Source organism: Telopea speciosissima, chromosome 2 (genome assembly GCF_018873765.1).
Source record: "Telopea speciosissima isolate NSW1024214 ecotype Mountain lineage chromosome 2, Tspe_v1, whole genome shotgun sequence".
In the NCBI taxonomy this organism is placed as follows: Eukaryota; Viridiplantae; Streptophyta; class Magnoliopsida; order Proteales; family Proteaceae; genus Telopea; species Telopea speciosissima.
The window spans coordinates 11,005,236-11,027,255 of NC_057917.1; the positions used below are offsets into that span (position 1 = coordinate 11,005,236).

A 22,020-nucleotide genomic window follows, 5' to 3' on the forward strand; every position below is an offset into this window, starting at 1 on the left:
TAAACATACTAATGAACCATAAAAATAACCACCAATCAAAAGATGACATGTGGCAGACCTGAGACTGAATGGAAGTACCCGGTCTGAGAGAACCAAGTGTCAACCATGTCGAGTTGGACGGGTCAGATAGAACAGCAACAACATTCGAGGGGTAGAGACGACCCACAAAGGTCGGACAAGGTGAGTCTCAAAGAAATCGAGCCCTGAAGCTTGGATACCAGTACGAGCCCTGCAAGCTCGGATGCCAAGCCGAGTCCTATTAGCTCGGGCATAAGGCCGAGCCCCATACACTCGATTGCAGGTCGTCGATGGCTATCGGTATGCTAGAGCGCCAAGATGTCCGAAGCACAAGGGTCAGATGCCCTCAGCCAAGTCATGAGTCAAAGTGATAACCGCAAGTCACGGAGCCACTCAAGCGAATCCTTATTTTCTCGGGAGAAGCTGAGTCAGCAGATCAGGTAATTATCAATCATCGTAACCGTATCACACTTGAATAAGGGCTCTTACTAAATGTGGAGTCACTTCCCTACTATAACTCCACTGAGAGGTCTCCTACCCAAGCAGGACTCTTGCCATACGAGGATTCTCCCCATGTCACCAGGATTACCCTATAAATACCTAGGTATGTGGCCTAAACAGGGGATCGATTTTTTACTTAGTTTAACTGCTGCTAAAACGGAGACCTAACTTTTGCATCAGGTAATCCTCAGCTGGAGCCACACTGGCTCTCCTTTCCTGACCCAATTTTTTGTAGGCTCATCCACAAGCAGATTGGACGGAGATTTCCTGACACAACACATACATGGGTGAATATCTGATTGAATTTGAGTTTGAAATGTGACACATGGCTATTCCACAAAGCATACAGCTTATCCAATATTCAGTCAGCCAAAATCACAAGGAATCTTAAAGTGGCTTTATTTCATGCCTCATTTCGCATGGAATCTCAAAATGGCTTATTTCATTATATTCCATCTATATCTCAATTCATTTCATTTAATATCTTGTTGATGTCAGATGTCATTTTTAGTCTATCTCTTTCTATTTATACATATGAAAAGTGAATAAATCATTAAACTAGGTAATCTATTATCGTTATGCATGAAGATAATCAATTCGATTGATGCCGTCTCGGACTCTATTATAGTTCTCAGACCATAATAAAAGCCTTGAAAAGATGATTTAGAGGTGTATATAGAAAGTGACAAAACAGCTATAAGGGCTGAAGATGTTCAAATTTTAGGGCTGAAACATGAAGAAAGATATATGTGACAAAAGTGACCACAACAATACATTGAAACATGACTCAAGAGTATGAAAAATGGCAAAAGAGTTTGTACCACATTAGAGGTCTGATTGAATTTGTAGAATCATGTTTTCATAACTCAAGGTGGTCCCCGCACCTTATGAACGATGTGAGATGGGATAGGGTGATTACCCATTGGGGAGGAGATCCGGATTAAATTAAAAAAAAAAAAAAAAAAAAGTGGATTTTGTTTAACTTGAAGCTAATTAATTAAAGGAGTGCCTCCTCATGCATGGGATCCCAACCACGTAGGACTGCAACATTGTAAATCTCATCTCCTATATATAGTTCTGCTCTCTCACTCTCTGAATGAAGTCAAGTACCCTTTAAGCTAACTTAATTTCTCTGCTCTTTCTTCTTCTTCTTCTTCTTCACCATGGAAACTCATAGGGTTACTCAGTTTCTTATAATTCTGTATTGTTGTTCTACATTAATGGTATTCAACAACAATCTCAATCATGCTTTTGCTGCAGAGTTAAGTTGTGAATTTCCAGCTATCTTCAACTTCGGTGACTCTAATTCTGACACAGGAGGATTAGCTGCTGCATTTACTCCACCTAAGTCTCCCTATGGTGAGACCTTCTTTCATGCTCCAGCTGGAAGATATTCCGATGGCCGCCTTATTATCGATTTCATAGGTACTAATAATACAACTAACATCTTATTTTCTTTTTTCATTTCCATTTTTTTTTTTTTTTTTTTTTTTTTTTTTTTTTTTTTTTGGGGGGGGGTTTGGGAATAATTATCACCTCCAATTCCTCTAATAGGGGGGAGTGGACCCCACCTTAAGCAGTGTTTTTGGGCAGGGGGTAGGATAGTCATTTTTGCCCCATGTGAGGAAGTGGAGGAATTGGAGAGAATAGCGAATTGGAGGAGATAACGATTTGATGGGGGGGGTTTAAAAAATAGTTCTATCCAGGTTACATGAGTTATACAAGTTTTGTATACAAAGTATAAAACATAAAGAAATGGAATATGGCCGAAGTGTCTAGCTCACATGCTATTGACACAAACTTCTAGGCTATGGGATTGGTAAGGTCAATAGAATATTTAGAAACAAAACTGTAAACACAAGGATACAGCTCCTCTCCTGCGAGCCTAGTGCCCAGAGAGACATCCAACGACGTTGGGTTGCTGGATGCATCGAGATGCGTGTCAAACCCCACGTAGGTACGCATCCCTGTACGCCCAGCAGCTCAGCACCGTTGAATGCTTCCTTGGAAACTCCCTAGGTGCTGGAGTCGAGAGGAGCCGGATCCGTAAACACAATCAACAAGACCAAACGACCAATTTTGATTTATTAATGATGATACATACATACATGTTTACATGTATTTCTACAACTTAACCATGGTTTCCATTTTCATACGGATTTTTTTAGTCTTTTTTGTCTTTGATTGAGTACTGTTTGATCAAATGGGGTATTTTCAGCGGCAAGCCTTGGATTGGAATATTTAAGCGCCTATCTCAATTCCGTGGGATCAAACTTCACACAGGGTGCTGATTTTGCCACGGCAGCATCAACGATCACACCACAAAACAGAGGATTAAATCAGGGTGGATACAGTCCTTTCTATTTAGGGGTGCAATACTCACAGTTCCAACAATTCATGTCTCGATCACAGACGTCAAGGAATCAAGGTCCCTAATTTTTATCTTCTGATGAATTACCTTTTTTTATAATATTATATAGGGAAAAAGATCTCTGTCCGGGATTCTGGTCTATGCCAACACTCTCATGAGTTTATCTCTCTCCTTCCCATGTGAAAAGACACCTCTGCCCCTTTGTTGTGAGGAGGAGAAAAATAGACACATGGGAGTATTGGCATAGGCCACACTCCCGTACAAAAAACAGATTCCCAATATTATATTATAATAATAATAAGAAAATAATGTTACATTATATATAATATATACTATATACTATATATAATATAAAAAGAAATACTCTTGTTATATATATTATATTAGGGTTAGTATTCTTTGTGGGGGAGCGTGGCCCTTGTGCATGTGCAGAGTGCAATGAGAGTGCGCACATTGATATCATGGGGTACGGGTTTTCCGCATTTTACCCCCTCTATGTCTAGGAGTGGGCGGTACACTCCCCCACTGAAAACTTACTTTTTTATTATACTATAACTTATGAATAATATGATACATAATATATCATTATATTGGGAAAAAGACCTCTACTTGGTTGTGTTTCCTACACCCTCTGACAGGGCACCGTGAGATGACGCCTCTGCCCCCTAGATAGGTATCTAGACATGCTCACCCATTGGCCCAAACACTTGTGTAAGAATCATGCGACCAAGTAGAGATCTCTTGCCTTTTTTTAAATAACTTTTAAACAAAAACATAAATGATACCAAAGAGAACCTAAATTGTTAATACATCTTTCTTTAAAATGGTTGGGAAGAGCCTTCGGCTTTACTAGTTAATACATCCGACTAAGGCTATCTCACTTCAATAGTTAAATGGAGACCTTTACTCAAACTTTTGAGAACAACCTAGCGTGGTGCGATGTATATAAACCACCCTACTTGGAAGACTCATAATGACCATTCTATCCCTGACCAAACACTCCTGCCCGAGTAGAATCCACCCCTCCTCTTATTAAAGGTATTAGGGTACCGGTTAGGAAATTGCAGGAGATATTTTTCCCATAGAGTAGGCTAAAATAAGAACTTATCAGAAAAAAAATTAATAATAATTTATGAATTATTATCACCGTTGAATTTTTTGTTTGTGTGGGCCACCCTGTGATCTTATATAGGATATACATACACGGAGTTATTACCGGTGGAGGAATACTTTTCCCAAGCATTATATACCTTCGATATTGGTCAGAACGATATTGGTGCAGGCATCTTTGGTAATCTATCCGTACAAGAAGTCAATGCTACTATCCCTGATATAATCAACCAGTTTTCCATTGATTTTAAGGTAAGCCCTTCCAGCAAAGCAATATTAATAATTGCTTTTTGTGGCTTTTTTTTCTTTTTTTCCTACAATGCGATAATTGATGTGTTGTGGAAATTGAGGTGGTTTTAATGGTGCCATATAGGGAGTGTAAGAATGAGATCTCTATTGGTTTATTTGGACAAAGTTTTCCTCCACCCATAAAGAATGGTTCACCCACCGACATTTGGTATGTTTCATAATACCCTCTCGATATGAGTTGAGCTCGTCTCTAGGGAGCCCAGCACGCCCAGGGAGCATCCAGCCGTTGGGCTGTGCCACACACATCTCTAGGCATGCACCGAGATGATGTCTAGAGATGTGTGCAGCACAACCCCACCCTTGGATGCCCCCTGGGCGTGCCTTGGGCACTGAGCTCGTTGGAGAGGAGCTAGATCCTCCTGATACTCATTTACCGTGGGCGGAGGGAAACTTAGTCCTCTTGTTTTAGTTGCTCTGTGTTTTATTCTCAAAAAATTTATAAGGTAAGGATATAAAAGAGTTTTCAAAAAATAAGTTGAAAGTGACATATCATTACGTCATTATTATAAGGTGGCATTATCATCTATATTTTTCGAGTACGTATATGAAATAACAATATTGCTCTCATTAGAAGAAAAAAATTATGTCAGGATAGTAAAAAATTAAGGTTACAAATTATTTATTACCTTGAGGAGTGTCAATAAAAAAATCTCTTATATATATATATATAATATGCAGTCAGTGTATGATGAAGGAGCTAGATTTTTTTGGATCCACAACACTGGTCCTATCGGTTGTCTCCCTTACGTCCTTGCGAATTATCCAGTTGAAGCATCGGAGTACGACAATGCCAGTTGTGCGATTCCATATAACATGCTTGCACAATACTTCAATCAAAAGCTGAAGGATCTTGTGATTGAACTGAGAAATGAACTTACCTTTGCTACAATCACATATGTAGATATTTATACAGTTAAATACAATCTCATAAGCCAAGCTAACAAGTATGGTAAGTCATTCTATCTTATAATGAGATTATGATTCTCCTTTAATTAGTTAATCTCTAGCTACTAGCTAAGAGAGTGATTAATAAACTAAACATAAACATGCAGGATTCGAGCAACCCCTTGTAACTTGTTGTGGTTATGGGATTAATAAGTACAATTACAACACTAATGCTGTGTGTGGAGGAACCATCAACGCCATTAATGGCACCCAAATTGTAGTAGGATCATGTGAAAATCCTTCTGTTCGAGTGAATTGGGATGGTGTTCACTATACAGAGGCTGCTAATAAATGGATATTCGATCAAATCGTCGACGGCAACTTCTCCAATCCACCGGTACCCTTGAATATGGCATGCCACAAGTTTGTTTAGCAAACTACCTGCACATAATGATACAACATATATGTGATGTTGGTTCTATTATTATGTACTTCATATAGATATATATCCTATTACTTGGTTGCAATAAAGGCATGTACAAAGAAGTGAGCGGGGAATCTTCACACACGTGAGTATATGTGAATGACTCACAGCCATTCAGATGGAATCCAATTTGTAAGAATATTCCATCTCAGATTAGTGGTAGCAGACAAATATGTTTGTACTAATTAATTGGATCGAATTATCCTGGAAATATAATGTATGAGTTTGGATATCTTAAAATATGTTTTTGTTATGAACTCTGTGTAATGAAATTTAAATCCATTGAGGATCACATACCTCAAGTTAAAACCCCGTGATCTTCCATAGTAGAGAGTGCAAGGAGGTTAAGGGTACAGTCTTACATTTGAGATTCCCTAAGTTTGCACAAAGGAGGTTAAGGGTACCTGAAGTTTGAATATTAATGTTTTGGGTTCCATATTAATAGGTTTTATTCTAGATAAAAAAAATTTATTTCCAAATTTACCCTTATAAGCTAGTGTTTGGGTAGTAGCCCAAACACCCACCCATCACCACCACCGCCACATACACCAGCTACCGTGATTGTCGCTTTTCTACAATTAACCCATGGCGTCATTTGTCCTCACAATATGCATTATTAGAATGGTTCAAAATAGAAAGAGACCAGTCATTGGTTGGGCGTGACTGGGTACCTAGCACCTTGTCAATCTGTAATTTTTAACTTATCCAGAGCGTAGGCAAACCTTACCTTATCTATTGTTGAGTCAAATTTATCCCTCCCCCAGAAAGGAGGAGACATTTATGGGGGTCCTAGTGTTACACCTGCACCCCAAATATACCCCTATACCCCAGGGCAGTTTAGACCTTATCCAATGGGTAATGCCTTATGGCTATGATCAACACTAACGACATTGAACTGGAAATACCATAGAAAGATTCCCCTCGAAGACTTGGAAGTGTGGGCCAAAGCCCCACAACTTTCCTTGAAGTTTGGGTCATGACAACAGTACCGGAGTTACGAACGGACCCACTCTTGCTGAATCCGCTCGTGCTGTCATCAGTCTTATTAGATTATTTTCCTGTGGGACCCACACCCCGTATCTTAGACACCCTAATTGAACCATTGGACCCTGTGGACCCCTACCCCTACCATTTATTGGTCAAGTGGGGCCCACAAAGCCTAATTTAGGAAGATAATGGGTTTTATACACCCTAGCCTAAACCAAACAAGACCTAAGGGTTAATAGGTCTAAGTGAGACTTGGACCCAACCCAAACAGACCCTAACTATCTAAATGGACCCAAGGGCCATGACTTGGACCAAACATGGCCTAATGCCTAACCCAAAACCCATATTAAGCGTAAGGGCTAAATTACATTCTAGGGACCCCTAGCCAAACACACCCTAAGGACCCTTCTACCCCTTTAAAGCTAAAAGAATCCCTCCCACTCACTTATCTCTCCCCCTCCCCAAAACCATGGAGGAGAAGAGACAAGAAAAGGAGAAGAAGGAGGAAGAAAGAGGGAAGAAGTAGGAGTGGAAGATGAATAAGAGGGGAAGGGAAGAAGATGGGAGCTATGCCAAAATGGTTGGCTGCCCCACATCTCCTCCTCTTGCTGATCGGACCAAAAAGGAAGAAGAAGGTGAAGGAGAAGAGATGGAAAGGAAAGGAGGAGAACAAGGGGGCTCACCTAGCCTTAGGCCTTGCTTCTCCATTGGAGCTCGTCACCGAGGTAAGACTCCAAGCTTGATACCTCTCTCTCTCCATTTCTCTTTTTGTATTTTGTGGATTTCCTTGAGCCTGAACTGACCTAGAGTTCCATTTAGGACTCAAGGTGAAGCTCGGTCCCTAGTTGGAGCTCTAATGGAGCTGACCTAGGTATGATTTGAACCCCTTGGTGTTGCATTTGCAGCCATGGTTGTTGAATCCCTGGTTTTGAACTTGAAACCCAACCCTTGGACCCCAATCGAGACCCAAACTTGTAGGATCTTGGATCCATGAGGTGAGCCTAGGATCTAGTGACCCTAGGGAGGCTTAGACACCCCCTCCATGATCCTGAGATGCTATGGAGCTCCAAACTTCAAGCTGGAGCTGAAACTCTTTGAAATCTCAGAAGAGACTGCCGGCGGACGAACGACCGGATCCATCTATCGTGGTACTGCCCGTCAGTCTGCCCAGCACAAGCCCTGCGAAAAGGCCTGAGAGGACGAAGGCACTGATTCACTCTGTTTGCCTCCGCCCGAGACTTGTTGCTGTCGGGTCCTGTCTCAGGAATCAAATGGATGCAGGGGCGGACCCAAGAAACACATTCGCCCGTGGATGCGCTCCCTTTTATGGTTGTCTCAGGTGTCGAACGGATCAACGACCGGATTCAACTAAGAAGTTTCGTTCGTGGGTCCACTCGTTCTGATTTTACCCTTTGGCCTGAATAGAGTCAGGGGCAGATTCACCTCTATTGAGACTGCCCGTGAGTCCGCTCGTGCTGTCTTGGTTGAAACTTGATTTTAACCTTGAGGGCCTAGCATGGGACCCTTCTATACCTATTTTAATGCTTTCTTTTGTATGCTAGGTTGGTGCACTGGTGAGATTCATGTGAACTACGTCGGATGACACCCGATGCCCAGGGAGATTTATGCCAATCACGCCGAGCTACACCTGTGTCAGGTGAGTGGGTTCTGGGTGACTTTGTTGGGTGTGAATATTATATAATTGTTAATATTAAGCATGCTATGATATATTTATAAACATGGTGTGCATTGCATTTTATTCAATTGTGAACTGTTATGAATGTAATAGTATGCTCACCACTGTATCGGACTACGGTGCCTGGTGTGCCGGTATCGAAACTCCAATTTATTTAATTATGAAAACTATTGTATGTCATCCTGATCTATATGTGTCGTGCCGTGCTGGTATCCGGGTACTAGATGAAATGGGATGTTGATGCACCTGGAATACCTGTCGGGACGATAGGAACCTGCATATAATATATTTGCGGCTAGGATGCTTGTTCCCTTATGCTACGACCCTTGCCAGCAGGGGTTTATATGTTGGATAGTTTGAGCACCTGCGGTCTGTGGAGGTGGGAGAGGCCAGGGAAGGGGTAGTGATGGCTATCGGGGTTTGCCACTTGGTGGTCATGATGGCTTCTACCGACGCAGGTCCCTTCGTGATAATTGAGGTCTCACTGGGGCGATAGGATAAGTGACCCTCGGGTGTTTCCCAAGTTATCACAGTAGCATATACTTGACCAATAGAAATTGTGTGTTAGGTGAAAAATAAATCTAACATTAGCATACATCATTCTGCTTGATATTGATTGTGTGATGTGTGTGTATTGCCCTTTGCTCCCTCACTAACTAGTGTAGCTAACCCCGTTGTACAACCACTTTTTAGTTTATATGCAGATAGTCCCTTGACGAGCACCGTTGGATGCGGATCAAGTGGAGTTGATGATTGTGACTTGGATGTAGATGTACACCCAAGAGTTGGTGCCCTTGGGGCGATTGTTTATTTATTTAACTTATGTATTCCTTCCACGATCATGTAAAAACTGTATGTTTACTTATTAAGAGAAATTGAATGGTTACGAGCATTGTTATTATACTATGTGTTATCATTAGAGAACCGATGCTCTATAATTTCACATATTTGAATTTAATTTCGCTTCCGCTAACTCTGTAATTGGAACGATTATTCCTTTTGGTACGTTCCTTTCTGTCGTCATAATGTGATGACAGAGTGGACTGTGGCTCGGGACACTGCATTTGTGATCCTGGTAGGTGTTGGGATAATGTACGATTGTCTCAGTCATATTCCTATGTGGCAAAATATCTTACATCGGGATAGGGGCGTGACACCTAGACCCTTATCTAGGTGGCAGCTCCCTTAGACAAAAAAGATAATATCTTAATCCCTCTTCTCTCCTGAGACACCCGAATCCCAAATGGCAACATTCGAATAGGAAGTCAAAGGAAACCTCAACAGAGGTTCTAGATGAGGTTTCAACTTTGGCCACTTGAGTGGATGAACCCGCCTCCTGGACTTGCCCAGAAATAAATTGTCAAAGACTTTGCAAACTTCAGACAATAGATTGCACAGCAGGGAGGGATTGATGTAGATAGAAGAAGAGTGGTCTTTGCTTGAGACTCTCCCAGAGCAAGAGCATGTAAGCACTCATGTCTAGGCTGAAAGGGTTAGTCAAGACCATTGTGCCCAACTCTAATGCAATTCGCATACACTAACTGAGGTCTATATTTATAAGCAAAGGTAACATAGACCAATTCAGAACCACCTAAATCAATAAGAGCTGAGGAACAAACCTCATAGGAGAGGGGAATGACACATAGGGTAGGTAGAGGATTAGTTGAGCTCAAAGGATCTTAACGGACATTCAATCTATAAGCAACGTCCAATATGATTGAAAATGGAAGCTAAGATATCATAGTCATTATACATCTAGTGGAAATTATGTGAATGCACCTATAAAATCAAAAACTAAAGAAACACAACCACTAAGGATCAACTTCATAAGTAATGAATATAAGTAGTCTACATGAGACAATGTCCTTCCTTCTGTTTATGTTTGTTTAGTTCGGTGTTCAGGTGACCTACGGGTTTGGCGGTGTTGTCTGGTTTATTCCTTTTTTATCCCCTTGTCCATGTTTTCTTGTACTTTCAGTTTCCTAACTTTACTTTTTTGGTCCTCACTTTTTTGGTCCTCTAGTGGTCCCCTCCTTGTCTCACTCACACTTGTTTTTTCTATTTCCTCTCTCTTCGCCTCTCCTTTCCACTCTCCGCTCTCATTGGTGGTTCCCACTCTTTTTGGGGCTTTTATGGTTTTAAAAGGGAAAGTTCCTGCTGGTGGTGGGTCGTCATCCAAGGCACGCTACTCACCTTCACCCTGTTCAGCCAAAGGAAAGATCAAAGCTGAAGATGTCAAAGGGAAGTCTATTACGTCCCCCTCTTCCAAGCTGTTTAAGAAACTTCCTGAGTCCACTCATTCACTGAAGACTAAGCCTCCTCCAGATCTTCAAGCCCCGATTTTTGGAAGTGTGATTGGGAATTTCTCCCCTGCCAAAGACCATTTGGGTAATTTTCTAGTTTCAATGTGGGGAAAGTTGGGAGCCAAGGCTATGTGGACTGAAGACCAGGGACATTTACTGTGGAATTCGGTTCTTCTGAAGATAGGGATAGGGTTGTTCATGCTTCTCCTTGGTGGTTTGAGGGCCACCTGCTTCTCGTTCTCACTGTTAAACCAAAATCTCCTTTGTTTTCTATCCAATTTGAGCAGTTAACCCTCTGGGTTCAGATTCTTCAAATCCCACCGGAATGTTTTGTTAAGGATCTCATCCTTGGTGCCATTAAGGCTATTGGTACCCCGTTGGACATTGACTTGGATTGGGAAGCAAATCTTCTACGTTCTTTCACTGTGCGAGTCAAACTCTCCTTTCCAAAGCGTCAACCTATTCTCTGTCAAGTTGCCATCTTCAACTCTGCTGGAAAAGAATTTCAGGTGCACCTTTCTTTTGAAGCTTATTTTCTGTGTTCGTGGTGTGGTCATCTTACACACAAAATTGCTGATTGTTATGGATGGAGGTCATCCAAAGCTACTACCCCCTCTAAGGAGGATAAGAGGATTTTAGAATTGTTTCCTTCTAATCCTGCTTCTTCTGTGTGCAATATCCTTTCCAAGCCAGTTAAGAAAAATCGTTTACCCATTGTTTCTTCTCCGGTGGTCTCTTCAATTCCTGCATCCATCACTTCGATCACTCCTCCTACCTGCGGTTCCTTTTTAACTCATACCCCCACATGTACCCCTTCCCTCTCCTCCCCATTTGTCGGTTCTAATGTACCTGTCTGCAGCCCTAATGTGTTCGTGGCTCTTCCCCCTCTAGTTTGCTCCATTCCACCACTCTTTCCTCCAATCGCTGTTCCTTCCACTATTGTCTCGACAACTCCTTGTTGGCAACAGGAACCCAGCCACTTGGATAGTTTTGACATTGACCCCCTGTTTGATCACAATTCCTCTCCACCTGTCCCCTCTTTTTTGGCTGATCTGTCCCCCCCCTTCTACTTCTGATCTGTTCATTTTCAGCCCTGCTATTTACCAAATTACTGAACCGTTACCCACACCTGGGTTTAGCCTACCTGTTTTTGAACCTTCCTCCTAGCCCAGCCTTTCTCAGCCTTTATGCCCTAACGTCCCTACTGGCATCCCTCTCTCTACCCCCCAACCTATCCTTTTCTCTAATCCATTTTCCTTCACTGATCTGATGTTTCAAACCCATGACCACCTGCGAAACCTCCATTCAGCTCCTCCACCCTCCGCTTTTCCTGCTGCCAGCCTTCCTTTTGTTTTCCCACTTGGGGCTTCCTCGGTGAAACCTGAATCTGGGGTTCTCAACAAACCTGGGAGTCGACCTATTGTAATAAAAATTTTGAAATGCTGTAAAAGGAGCTACTCTCGGTATCATTCAAAGAAGATCAAGGTTCCAAAGCTTTCAGTGGTTTTGAACCCCCCTGGTGCTGGACTATTACCCACATCTAGGTCTCCTTCCTCCAACAGCAAAGCTTCTGTTGAATCTGGTCAAGTAACTGCTTCTTCCTCCATGCCTGGTTCCACCTCTGCAACCTCTTCAGATTCAACAAGTAGTGGGAAGAAGTCTAAGGCAAAATCTAAGGCTAAAGGGAAACAAAAGGCAAGCACCAGCAGGGCCCGAGGTAAACACAAAAGATATGATAATATTTCTGATTTATTGGCTCTGAGGACCAAGTTGAGTTGGATATAATCAAGAATTTCTCGGAGGATATCATGAAATTGGTGGACTCCCCTGAAGCTCTGTCAAAGAAACTGAGAAGTTGGCTCTGTGAACTTAAATCGGACAAGGATTTCCATGCTTCATCCCAAAAAAAGAGATCTATTCTAATTTTTGAGACTTGTGATGGGCACCAGACAACACATAGCCAAAGCCGTGGTGATCCTGATATCCCTTCCTCTTCGGTATTACTTTTTAATCCTTTTAAAGCTCTGTCTTCGTTTATTACTGTTTTTACTGCCATTTTGTTTTGATGCTGTTTTTTCTTGCGAAATTTAAATTCAAAAGCTGTTGCTCGGGGTGTACATAATGAAGGTGTGTAACTGGAATATTAGGGGCTTCAAAGCCAAATCCAAACCCATGTTTCTGAAGCATTTTTTTTTATAAACATAGACTGGATGTTTTATTCTTGTGTGAGACTAAGCTGCAATTCCCGGGAGCCTAAGCTCCTACCCCGAGTACTTCATTCTTATACTACTTTGGGTTTTCAAAGTAGCTCAGGGTCGAGGGGTTTTGGGGGGGGGGGTTTGTGGATTTTAGGAAGACCTGATATTGTTGTCACTGATACGGTTCATTTTGATCGGTTGATTGCAATTTTCCTCTTTGATTCTTTTGTGGGACAAAATTAGTGTTTAATATGTCTTTATGCTCCTCCTCACTCCCCTCTCCGTCTTCCCTTTTGGTCCTCCCTCCACTCTTTTTTGGCAACTCTTTCCTGTCCTTTTTTTATTAATGGGTGACTGTAATGAGATCCTCTGTCAGGAGGATAAGCTGGGTGGGTCTGCTTTCCTCTCTCCATCCCCCTCTGCTGTTGCTTTCTCAAAATTTTTTTCTGATTTTAGTTTGGATGAGTTGCGACCGGTGGCCAACTGGGTTACCTGGAGGAATAATCGCAAACCACCAAATTGTGTTCAGGAACACCTCGACCGTTGTATTGCTAATAAAACTTGGATTTCCTTATGGCCTCTTGCTTCTCTTCAGATTTTACCCGCTTTGGGATCTGATCATAGTCCACTGCTACTAAATACTACCCCGCCCATCTTATCTTTTAAAAAATTGTTCTACTTCCAAGCAGCTTGGACACCCCACCCGAATTTCAATTGTTTTGTTTCCTCTGCTTGAAAAAATGCCTCTTCTGATAATCTCATAGTTAAAATTAATGGTTTCACACATTTGCTGAAAGCCTGGAATTCAAACGTTTTTGGGAGAATTGAATCTATCAAATCTGAGCTCACCTCGAAAATCTCCTCTCTTGAGGCTTGTACGGCCTCTGAAAATATTTCTCTTTTGCTTAAGGAATCCTACTCCCAGCTAACGTGGATTCTTAATGCGGAAGAAATCTTCTGGTTCCAAAAATCCAGGGAAAAATATATCTCCTGTGGTGATAGGAATACAAAGTTTTTTCATGCCATGGCTTCTCAACATCTTCGCTCTAATTGTGTGGTTGCCTTGAAAGATTCTTGTGGCAATTTAATTTCAAGCCCTCCCGCCATGGCTCATCTCTTTGCATCTCATTTCCAGTCTATAATGACCTCATCTGTACCCCTTGACCCCTCATTTGTGGAATGTCTTTTCCATCCATTGGGCCAACCTAATTCCTTCCCCTATCTAGTTTCGATTCCTGATATGGATGAAGTTAAGGCGACTGTTTTTAGTATTGGGGCTTTAAGTCTCCTGGGTTTGATGGTTTATCGGCCAGATTTTTTCATTCCTGTTGGGAGATCATTAGATCTGATGTCCTTTTTGCTCAAAATTTCTTCTCCAATGCCACCCTTTCAGTTGGTGTTAACCATACCTTGATTGCTTTGATTCCCAAATTGACTTCGTCCTTTAAAGTGGATGATTATCGACCTATTAGCCTTTGTACTATGTCGTATAAGATTATCACCAAAATTCTGGCGACACGGTTGAAGCACCTCCTTCCCCTCTTTATTTCACCCACCCAATCTGCATTCATCAAGGGAAGACAGATCCATGACAATATCGTCATCGCACAAGAGGTTTTCCATTTTCTGCGAAAGGAGAAAAGGGGTAAAACTGGTTTCTTGGCACTTAAACTCGATATGTCCAAAGCTTAAGATAGAGTTGAGTGGAGTTTTCTTTTGTCTCTTTTTGGATTCCTGGGGTTTGATCCACACTGGACCAGACTCCTCTCTACTCTCCTGCACTGCTCCTTCTCTATTAAGTTACAAGGTAGTGCTTTTGATTTCTTCCAACCAACCCGAGGCCTTAGATAGGGGTGTCCTCTAAGTCCCTATCTTTTCTTATTAACTATGGAGTGCATGTCCCGTTTTTGACATACATATCGAGAAATGAACCTTTTTCGTGGCATTAAAATCTCTCGTGGAGGTCCCGAAATTACTCATCTCTTCTTTGCAGATGATACCCTTCTGTTTTGTCGTGCCACCTTAGAAGATGTACATACCCTCAAGGCCATTTTAAATCTTTTTGAATCCCTCTCTAGACAACAGTTAAATTTGACTAAGAGTAGTATTTTCTTTAGTCCAAATACACCATCAAGCTTACAAACTGAGATCTGCAAAGCTTTGGATATGAAGGTTATGCCGGAGGATTCCAAATATCTTGGCACATCCTTATTCCATGCACGGTCTAAGCACCGGTGTTTAACTCCCATCCTTAACCGTGTTTCTACAAGGTTAGCTGTTTGGAAAACCAACTTTCTTTCTCAGGCTGGAAGACTCACTCTCATTAAATCCAGCCTTCATTCCATCCCCACCTACTATATGTCTTGTTTTCTTTTCCCAAAGACTGTCTGTTCTAAGTTAGACTCTATCAGCTCTGCTTTTTTGGGGTGGGGGGGAAGCAGCACCAAGTAATAGACTATCCCTGATATCTTGGAAATCCATTTGTCGGCCCAAACACCAGGGAGGGCTAGGGGTTTGTACCCATTGGGACCATAATCGGGCAGTTATTTTAAAATTGGGCTGGCAATTACTCACTGATCCTGACTCTCTTTGGGTTAAGGTACTGAAAGAAAAATATTTCCCCCACTCTACTATTCTAAACCCAAGTGTACGGCTGAGATCTGGCTCTTGGCCATGGACTAGTATCCGGCCCTTACTTCCTACTCTTAGGGGCTTGGTTCGTTGGCAAATCGGTGATGGTACCCTTGTTAATATTTGGGAAGATCCTTGGCTTCCCTCATCCTCTTTCACGGCCTTGAATCAGGTGGTGGAGACAAATTCCTTGTTTACAAATGTCAGTGAATTGTTGCTTAACCGATCCTGGAATTTACCATTACTCAATTCTCTCTTCCCTCAATCCATTACAAAATTAATTCTCTCTGTACCTATATCTGCTCATCCTTTCACCGATCACATTTTCTCTCCCATTTCTAAGACAGGGAAATTAAGCACAAAACGGATCGCATCCTTCTTAACCCTGCCACCCAACTCTTCCTTGATCTCTCCTGACCCACTCTGGAAGGTACTTTGGAAACTTAAGATTCCCCCAAAATTTCAAATCTTTGCTTGGAGACTCCTCCAAGATGGCATTCCAACTAAATCAAAATTATTTTGGTTACACTCTCTTCGAGGGTGGTGTCCTCTTTGTCTACTTTGTCGATCTGAACTTGAAACTCCCTGGCACCTATTTCTTTCCTGTGAATTTTCTAAGAGGATCTGGGCTGCCACCCCTTTAGGCATTCACACTGAATTTCTCACTAGGAACACTTTTTTCGATTTTTTCCACACTCTTTTGAATGGTGCTCTGACTTCCAAACCTCATGCATATTACATTTTGAGCATCGTTTGCATTACCACATATTTTATTTGGGGACTTAGGAACCTAGTACTTTTCCAGCACCAGATACCAAACCCTCATTTTGTCTTGCATAAGGTTTATAGATGGATTTCAAAATTGAATCTTTCCATGGATCTGGTGAGTTCCCTATCTTCTACGATGGACCTTGGAACACAACACCAGTTGTCTCCCATCCATTGTTCACGGTCGGCTATTTTGAAGTTGGGGAGTGAGGGGACTTGTATCATCATTTCGGATGGGAGTTTTTGTCCAACTACTTCCCAAGGGGGTTGTGGTTATCTAATTATTCATAACAAAAATTTGGTTGCTTCTTCTATGAATTATGGATTTGTAGGCCCAGCACAAGAGGCAGAATTGTGAGGAATCCAAGCAGGACTCCAAAAGGCATTTTCACTGGAATGTCAGCAAGTAGTTGTTTGGACCGATTTGGCGGAGATCAGAACGTGGCTTACACAGCCGGCGGACAATCCTTGGCCTTACTATATTTTCACTTGGCTTATGATACTTCCTGGCTTTATGATACTTCCCACCTTATTGCATCCTTTGGGTCTATAATAATCTTAAAAGAACCTAGATCTCTTATTGAACCCACTGATAGACTCTCTTGTTTTGCTAGGACTCAAATCGGTTTCCTCTAAATGCTTGGATGATCTTGTACATATTATGTTTGATCAGTAATATATTACCTTCTTCACCAAAAAAAAAAAAAAAACAGAGAAATTCGCCTTTTTCGTTGGGATATCTTGATTCCATGGATATCATGATCAAAAGAGAGGGATGGAAGAGAACGAGAACGAGACTGGGGCTCCATAGCTCACAAAGGAAATAAGGATAGATTTTGGGACTTCCCCTCTAGGCTACTTGTCAATTTTATTAGCCTAATTTTACTGTAGTACATGTACAGGCTTTATTTTTGGATTCTTCAATGCTTCTGGTTGATTTCACTTTATAGAGTTTTTAATTTTTTTACATCTCTAAGACATTGCGTGATCAAATTGGTTTTTGTTTTTTTATTTTTAGTTTTATCATGGGCATAATGAAGAAAGCTACCTAAATATTCTTTCCTTCAACCAATTACCTACATTTTATCCATGGGCATAACCAAATCTTAACATGGTGAAGTATGCACGATAGATTCAACCAGAAGAACATGCATTTAGGCAACAAAGTTCAAAAAGGTTTTCAACACTCCATGCAAGAGATTTGGAGATACCACACAACCTAGTAATTAAATCTCTGCAACAACATTCTGTAAATGGCCCCGAAGATTTCCTACCATTCTTATTTTAAAGAATAAAAGAAAAAACAGAGAAGAGAAGAGAAGAGAGAAGAAGAAGAATGTAGCTGCAACTCTTGGGGAGTCTAGCCATTAGAATGAAACTCCCCACATCAATTCATATATATAAGATAACAAAGGTAACAAAAAAGAATAAATATAGTCCCAAAATACCCCTCTCGGTATTGGCGCAAACGCTAATTAGCGTTTGCACCAATACCGAGACTACAAGTCTCGTAACATTCCCCCTCAAATTGGAGCATAAATGTTAATCATGACCAGCATGACCAGCTTGTTACAAATAAAGTTAATCCTTCCACTTCCTAAAGACTTGGTAAACACATTTGCAAGTTGTTCACCTGTGCGGACATGTTGTGGAGAAATAAGGCCTTTTTGTAGCTTCTCTCGTACAAAGTGTCAATCAACTTCATTGTGCTTTGTTCTCTCCTAGAACACTAGATTCGAAGCAATATGGACAACTTGATTATCACACCATAACTACATTGGAGATGTATCAACAAACCCAAGTTCAGTCAACAACTACCTCACCCACATCAATTCACATGTAACATGTGTCATAGCTCGATACTCTGACTCTGCACTTGATCTAGCCACAACTATCTATTTCTTACTTTCCATGACATAAGATTTCCTATCACAAAAGTGCAATAACCAGTAGTCGATCTCCTATCAATAGAAGATCCAACCTAATCAACATCCGAAAATCCTTCTACACGTCCATGACCATGATCTGGAGCCTTCTTGAGAAATCGCAAAATTCGAATGACAATATCCCAATGGGATATCTTAGGAGAGGACAAAAACTGGCTCACAACTCTAACTGAAAAAGCAATGTCAGGTTGAGTAACAGTCAATTAATTCAACTTTTCAATAAGTCTTCAATATTTCTCAGGATCTCCTAGAACATCACATTAGGATCCATGGGAGTATCTAGAGGTTTGGACCCTAACATTCCTATATCTCTAAGCAAATCAAAAACATATTTATCATGAGAAAGTGAAATACCTTTACCTGATCGAGCCACTTCAACACCCAAAAAATATTTTAGCCTCCCTAAATCCTTAGTCTGAAATTCGTCTTGTAAATGCACCTTCAACTGCTTAATGCCTTCAACATCATCTCCTATAATCACAATATCATCCACATATACTACTAGAAATATTCTACCTATCTTGGAATGACGATAGAATACTGAATGATCACTATCACAACGCAACAATCCAAACTCAAGAACAACCTTTGTTTTTCTGTCAAATCACGCTCAAGGAGACTGTTTCAAACCATACAAAGACTTCTTGAGCTTGCACACTAGCCCTGACTCCCCCTGAGAAACAAACTCAGGAGGTTGTTTCATATAAACTTCATGGAGATCATCATGCCAGAAAGCATTCTTCACATCCAATTGGTATAGTGGCCAATGATGAGAAGCGACAAGAGAGTAAAATACGAATAACATCAAGTTTGGTAACTAAAAAAAACAAGTATATAAATATTGAACACTATATACTTGAGTATAGTTTTTTACTACCAAACGAGCCTTTAACCGAGCAAAAGAACCATCAGGATTTACCTAAACGACATACATCCACCGACAACCAATAATAGACTCCGCAGGTAAGGGAACATAATCCCAAGTTTGATTATCCTCCAAAGCCAACAATTCTTCCTCTATAGTTATCCTCTAGCCAGAATTAGATAATGTCCCTGTAACAGACTTAGGAATAGGATGAGATACAATAGTGGAAAGACATGATTGAAAAGAAGAAGACAAACCAAAGTATGACATAAAATTGGTTAAAGGATATTGAATACAACTTCAAACACCTTTACGAAGGGCAATAGGAACATCAAGATCAGAAAGAGAAATATTTATCTCAGGATCAGGATATGGAGACAAAGATGATGAGGTAGGTGCTGTAGAAGCCGAGGGTGTTGTATTATCGCGAGGACAATGAAAGAACGTACACCAAATTGGTGGTGGAGGTGGTGGTGCTGGTGGAGGAAAAAGAGCAGCACTTTGTGGAACTTGCAGAACATAATGGTGCACAACATATAGAGGAAGATCAACATCCAATTCAGACAGTACAAAGGAATTACCATTATAGGATGTGAACTCAAAGAAAGAGACATCGGAGGTGACAAAATATTTTGTAAAAACCAAAGAATAACACCAATACCCTTTTTGAGTACGTGAATATTCCAAGAAAATACGCTTAATGGCCTTAGGAACCAACTTAGATAAAACTGGACGATGATCACGAACAAAACAAACACACCCAAAAATGCGTGGAGACAAAGCAAATAGAGATTCTGTTGGAAAAAGTAGAGAATAAGGAATACAACCATTTAACACAAAAGAAGACATGCAATTACTAAAAAAGCATGCAATCAAAACAACATCAGCCCAAAAAATCTTAGGTAGTTTCATTTCAAAAAGAAGAGAACGTGTAAGTTGCATTAAATGTCTGTTCTTCCGTTCAACCACACCGTTTTGTTGTAGGGTGTCTGAACAAGAAGACCAGTGAATTATGCCACGCTCAACCATAAAAAGAAGAGAAGTGTGCTGACTAAAAATGGAAAATAACTGAAAACAATTTTTCATTAAATAAAGTCATGTGACTCATGAATAGTCATTAACAAATGTAACAAAATAATTGAATCCCAACTTTGACGCAATAGGACAAGAACCCCACATCAGAATGATCTAAACCAAAATGGTGCATAGACCGTTTATTGACTCTAGGGGAATAACTCACACGGTGAAATTTTCCACACTGACACAACTCACAATCTAAATTGGAAAGAGAACTAAAACGAGAATCTAACTTTTTCAGGCTCTGTAATGACAGGTGTCCTGAATGACAATGAACTTGATGCGGAGATAAAACACTGGAGCATGCAACCGATGAAGAGTCCTCAAGTATATATACCCCCCCCTTTTTCACGCCCCCTACCAATCATCTTCTTCGTCGTAAGCTCCTGAAGAGTCAGGATAAAAGGTTACTAAACAATTGTAAGCATTAGTGAGCTTACTAATAGATAACAAATTAAAAGGAAAAATCAAGTAAATGAAGGACTCAAGATACGGACAACGGAGAATTGGGATGAACAATTCCAGTACCATTAACTTTGACTAAGGAGCCATTGGCTAATGTAACACTAGAATTGGAAGGACGAAAAGAAGAGAAATTAACTGAAGTGCCAGACATATGATCGAACACACCTGAATCAATAATCCAGGGACAAGATAAACATACAGTGACGTTACCCGTCTAGACAAAAGTAGCTGTGGAGGGTGTCGAAGGCTGAGAGAGTTAAAACTATGTAAACGTGCATAATGCTCATCAGACATCTTCACCACCTTAACCTCAAATTATGGAGCAGAAGGCTCTGTACTTACAGCAAAGTTGGTAAACTGTTGTTGAGGTGGTTTTTCATGAAGTTTCCAACAAAAGCGTTGGATGTGATCTTGTCATCTATAATGGTGATACGTGTTTACAAAGCCAGAATTTTTTGAAGTACCTTATGAACCAAAATTGAGAACCTTTCCCAAACCACTTCCATTACCACAACTTTGTTCCACCACCACTAGATCCACTGTTGTCCCACAATTAGAAGTTGCTAGAGCTGACCTATCAACAATAACAGGTGTAGGATCATGAGAATTTACACGGGATACTCGGAGAACCCGTGAGAAAGTATCTGCAAGAGAGACTTCCTTATCACCATCAAGAATGTTGGACCGAACAGAATCATACTCTTTACTAAGGCCTCCCAAAAACCCCATAATTGCTAGCTGCTCTCGTTGAGTCTACATCTAATTTACATCAAAAGTAATATGAAGCAAAGCATTTAATCTTTCATACATCCTCTTAAAATCAACAAAGTACTAGGTTAATGGACAACCCTTTTTATCCGCATGATTAAATTCCTATGATAATTCATAAATTTGAGAAAGATTTTTTTGACCTGAATATAACACATTCAGGTATTCCCCTATTCCTTTACAGTGTCAATATGAGTAACTACATCGACAATTTGATCCCAATAGAGTTCAACATTTGTCCCAAAATACGTGCATCCGTGGTGTCCCATGATGCATAATCCGACTTGGTTTATATCAAATGCTTTTGTTGATCACGACCAATCAACACTAACCAAGCTATCTTCTTCCATTGCTGAAAATTATTGATACCTTCCAATTTCTTTTTTGTGGTCCGATTAGAGAAAGAAGATACAACCTCAGCCACTACACTCTTTATATCATTACTGACCACTGAATCCAAAAATAATTTACTGGGAACACTTTTCCCAAAAAAATTTATCTCAACCCACTCAATATCAAGAAGTCCACTCAAACAAGATATGATTCATGAGGAATCGGTCTTCAAACAACCAACAAAAGTTGATTAAGAAAATTGATCACCAAAAAGAAACCAACCACAAACCAATTCAAGAAGCAAT

The 22,020-nt window shown here is 40.7% G+C and overlaps 2 protein-coding genes across 4 annotated transcripts in view; one reads left to right on the top strand and one right to left on the bottom strand.

Moving 5' to 3' along the window:
• Nucleotides 1-1,652: 1,652 nt before the first annotated feature.
• Nucleotides 1,653-5,671, top strand: LOC122652039 (esterase-like). Its single transcript, XM_043845671.1, has 5 exons — nucleotides 1,653-1,944; nucleotides 2,738-2,947; nucleotides 4,083-4,252; nucleotides 4,988-5,258; nucleotides 5,362-5,671. The coding sequence occupies exons 1-5, from the start codon at nucleotides 1,683-1,685 to the stop codon at nucleotides 5,625-5,627; spliced, it is 1,179 nt and encodes a 392-aa protein (XP_043701606.1). The 5' UTR covers nucleotides 1,653-1,682; the 3' UTR covers nucleotides 5,628-5,671.
• Nucleotides 5,672-17,418: 11,747 nt separating this feature from the next.
• Nucleotides 17,419-22,020, bottom strand: part of LOC122651608 (sister chromatid cohesion protein PDS5 homolog A) — a 136,460-nt gene continuing 131,858 nt past the window's right edge. For all 3 annotated transcript variants that reach the window (XM_043845058.1, XM_043845061.1, XM_043845057.1), the window contains exon 32: nucleotides 17,419-17,531. In XM_043845058.1, coding sequence (XP_043700993.1) covers nucleotides 17,481-17,531 — 51 coding nt within the window. In that variant the 3' untranslated portion in view covers nucleotides 17,419-17,480. The remainder of the gene's footprint in view (nucleotides 17,532-22,020) is intronic.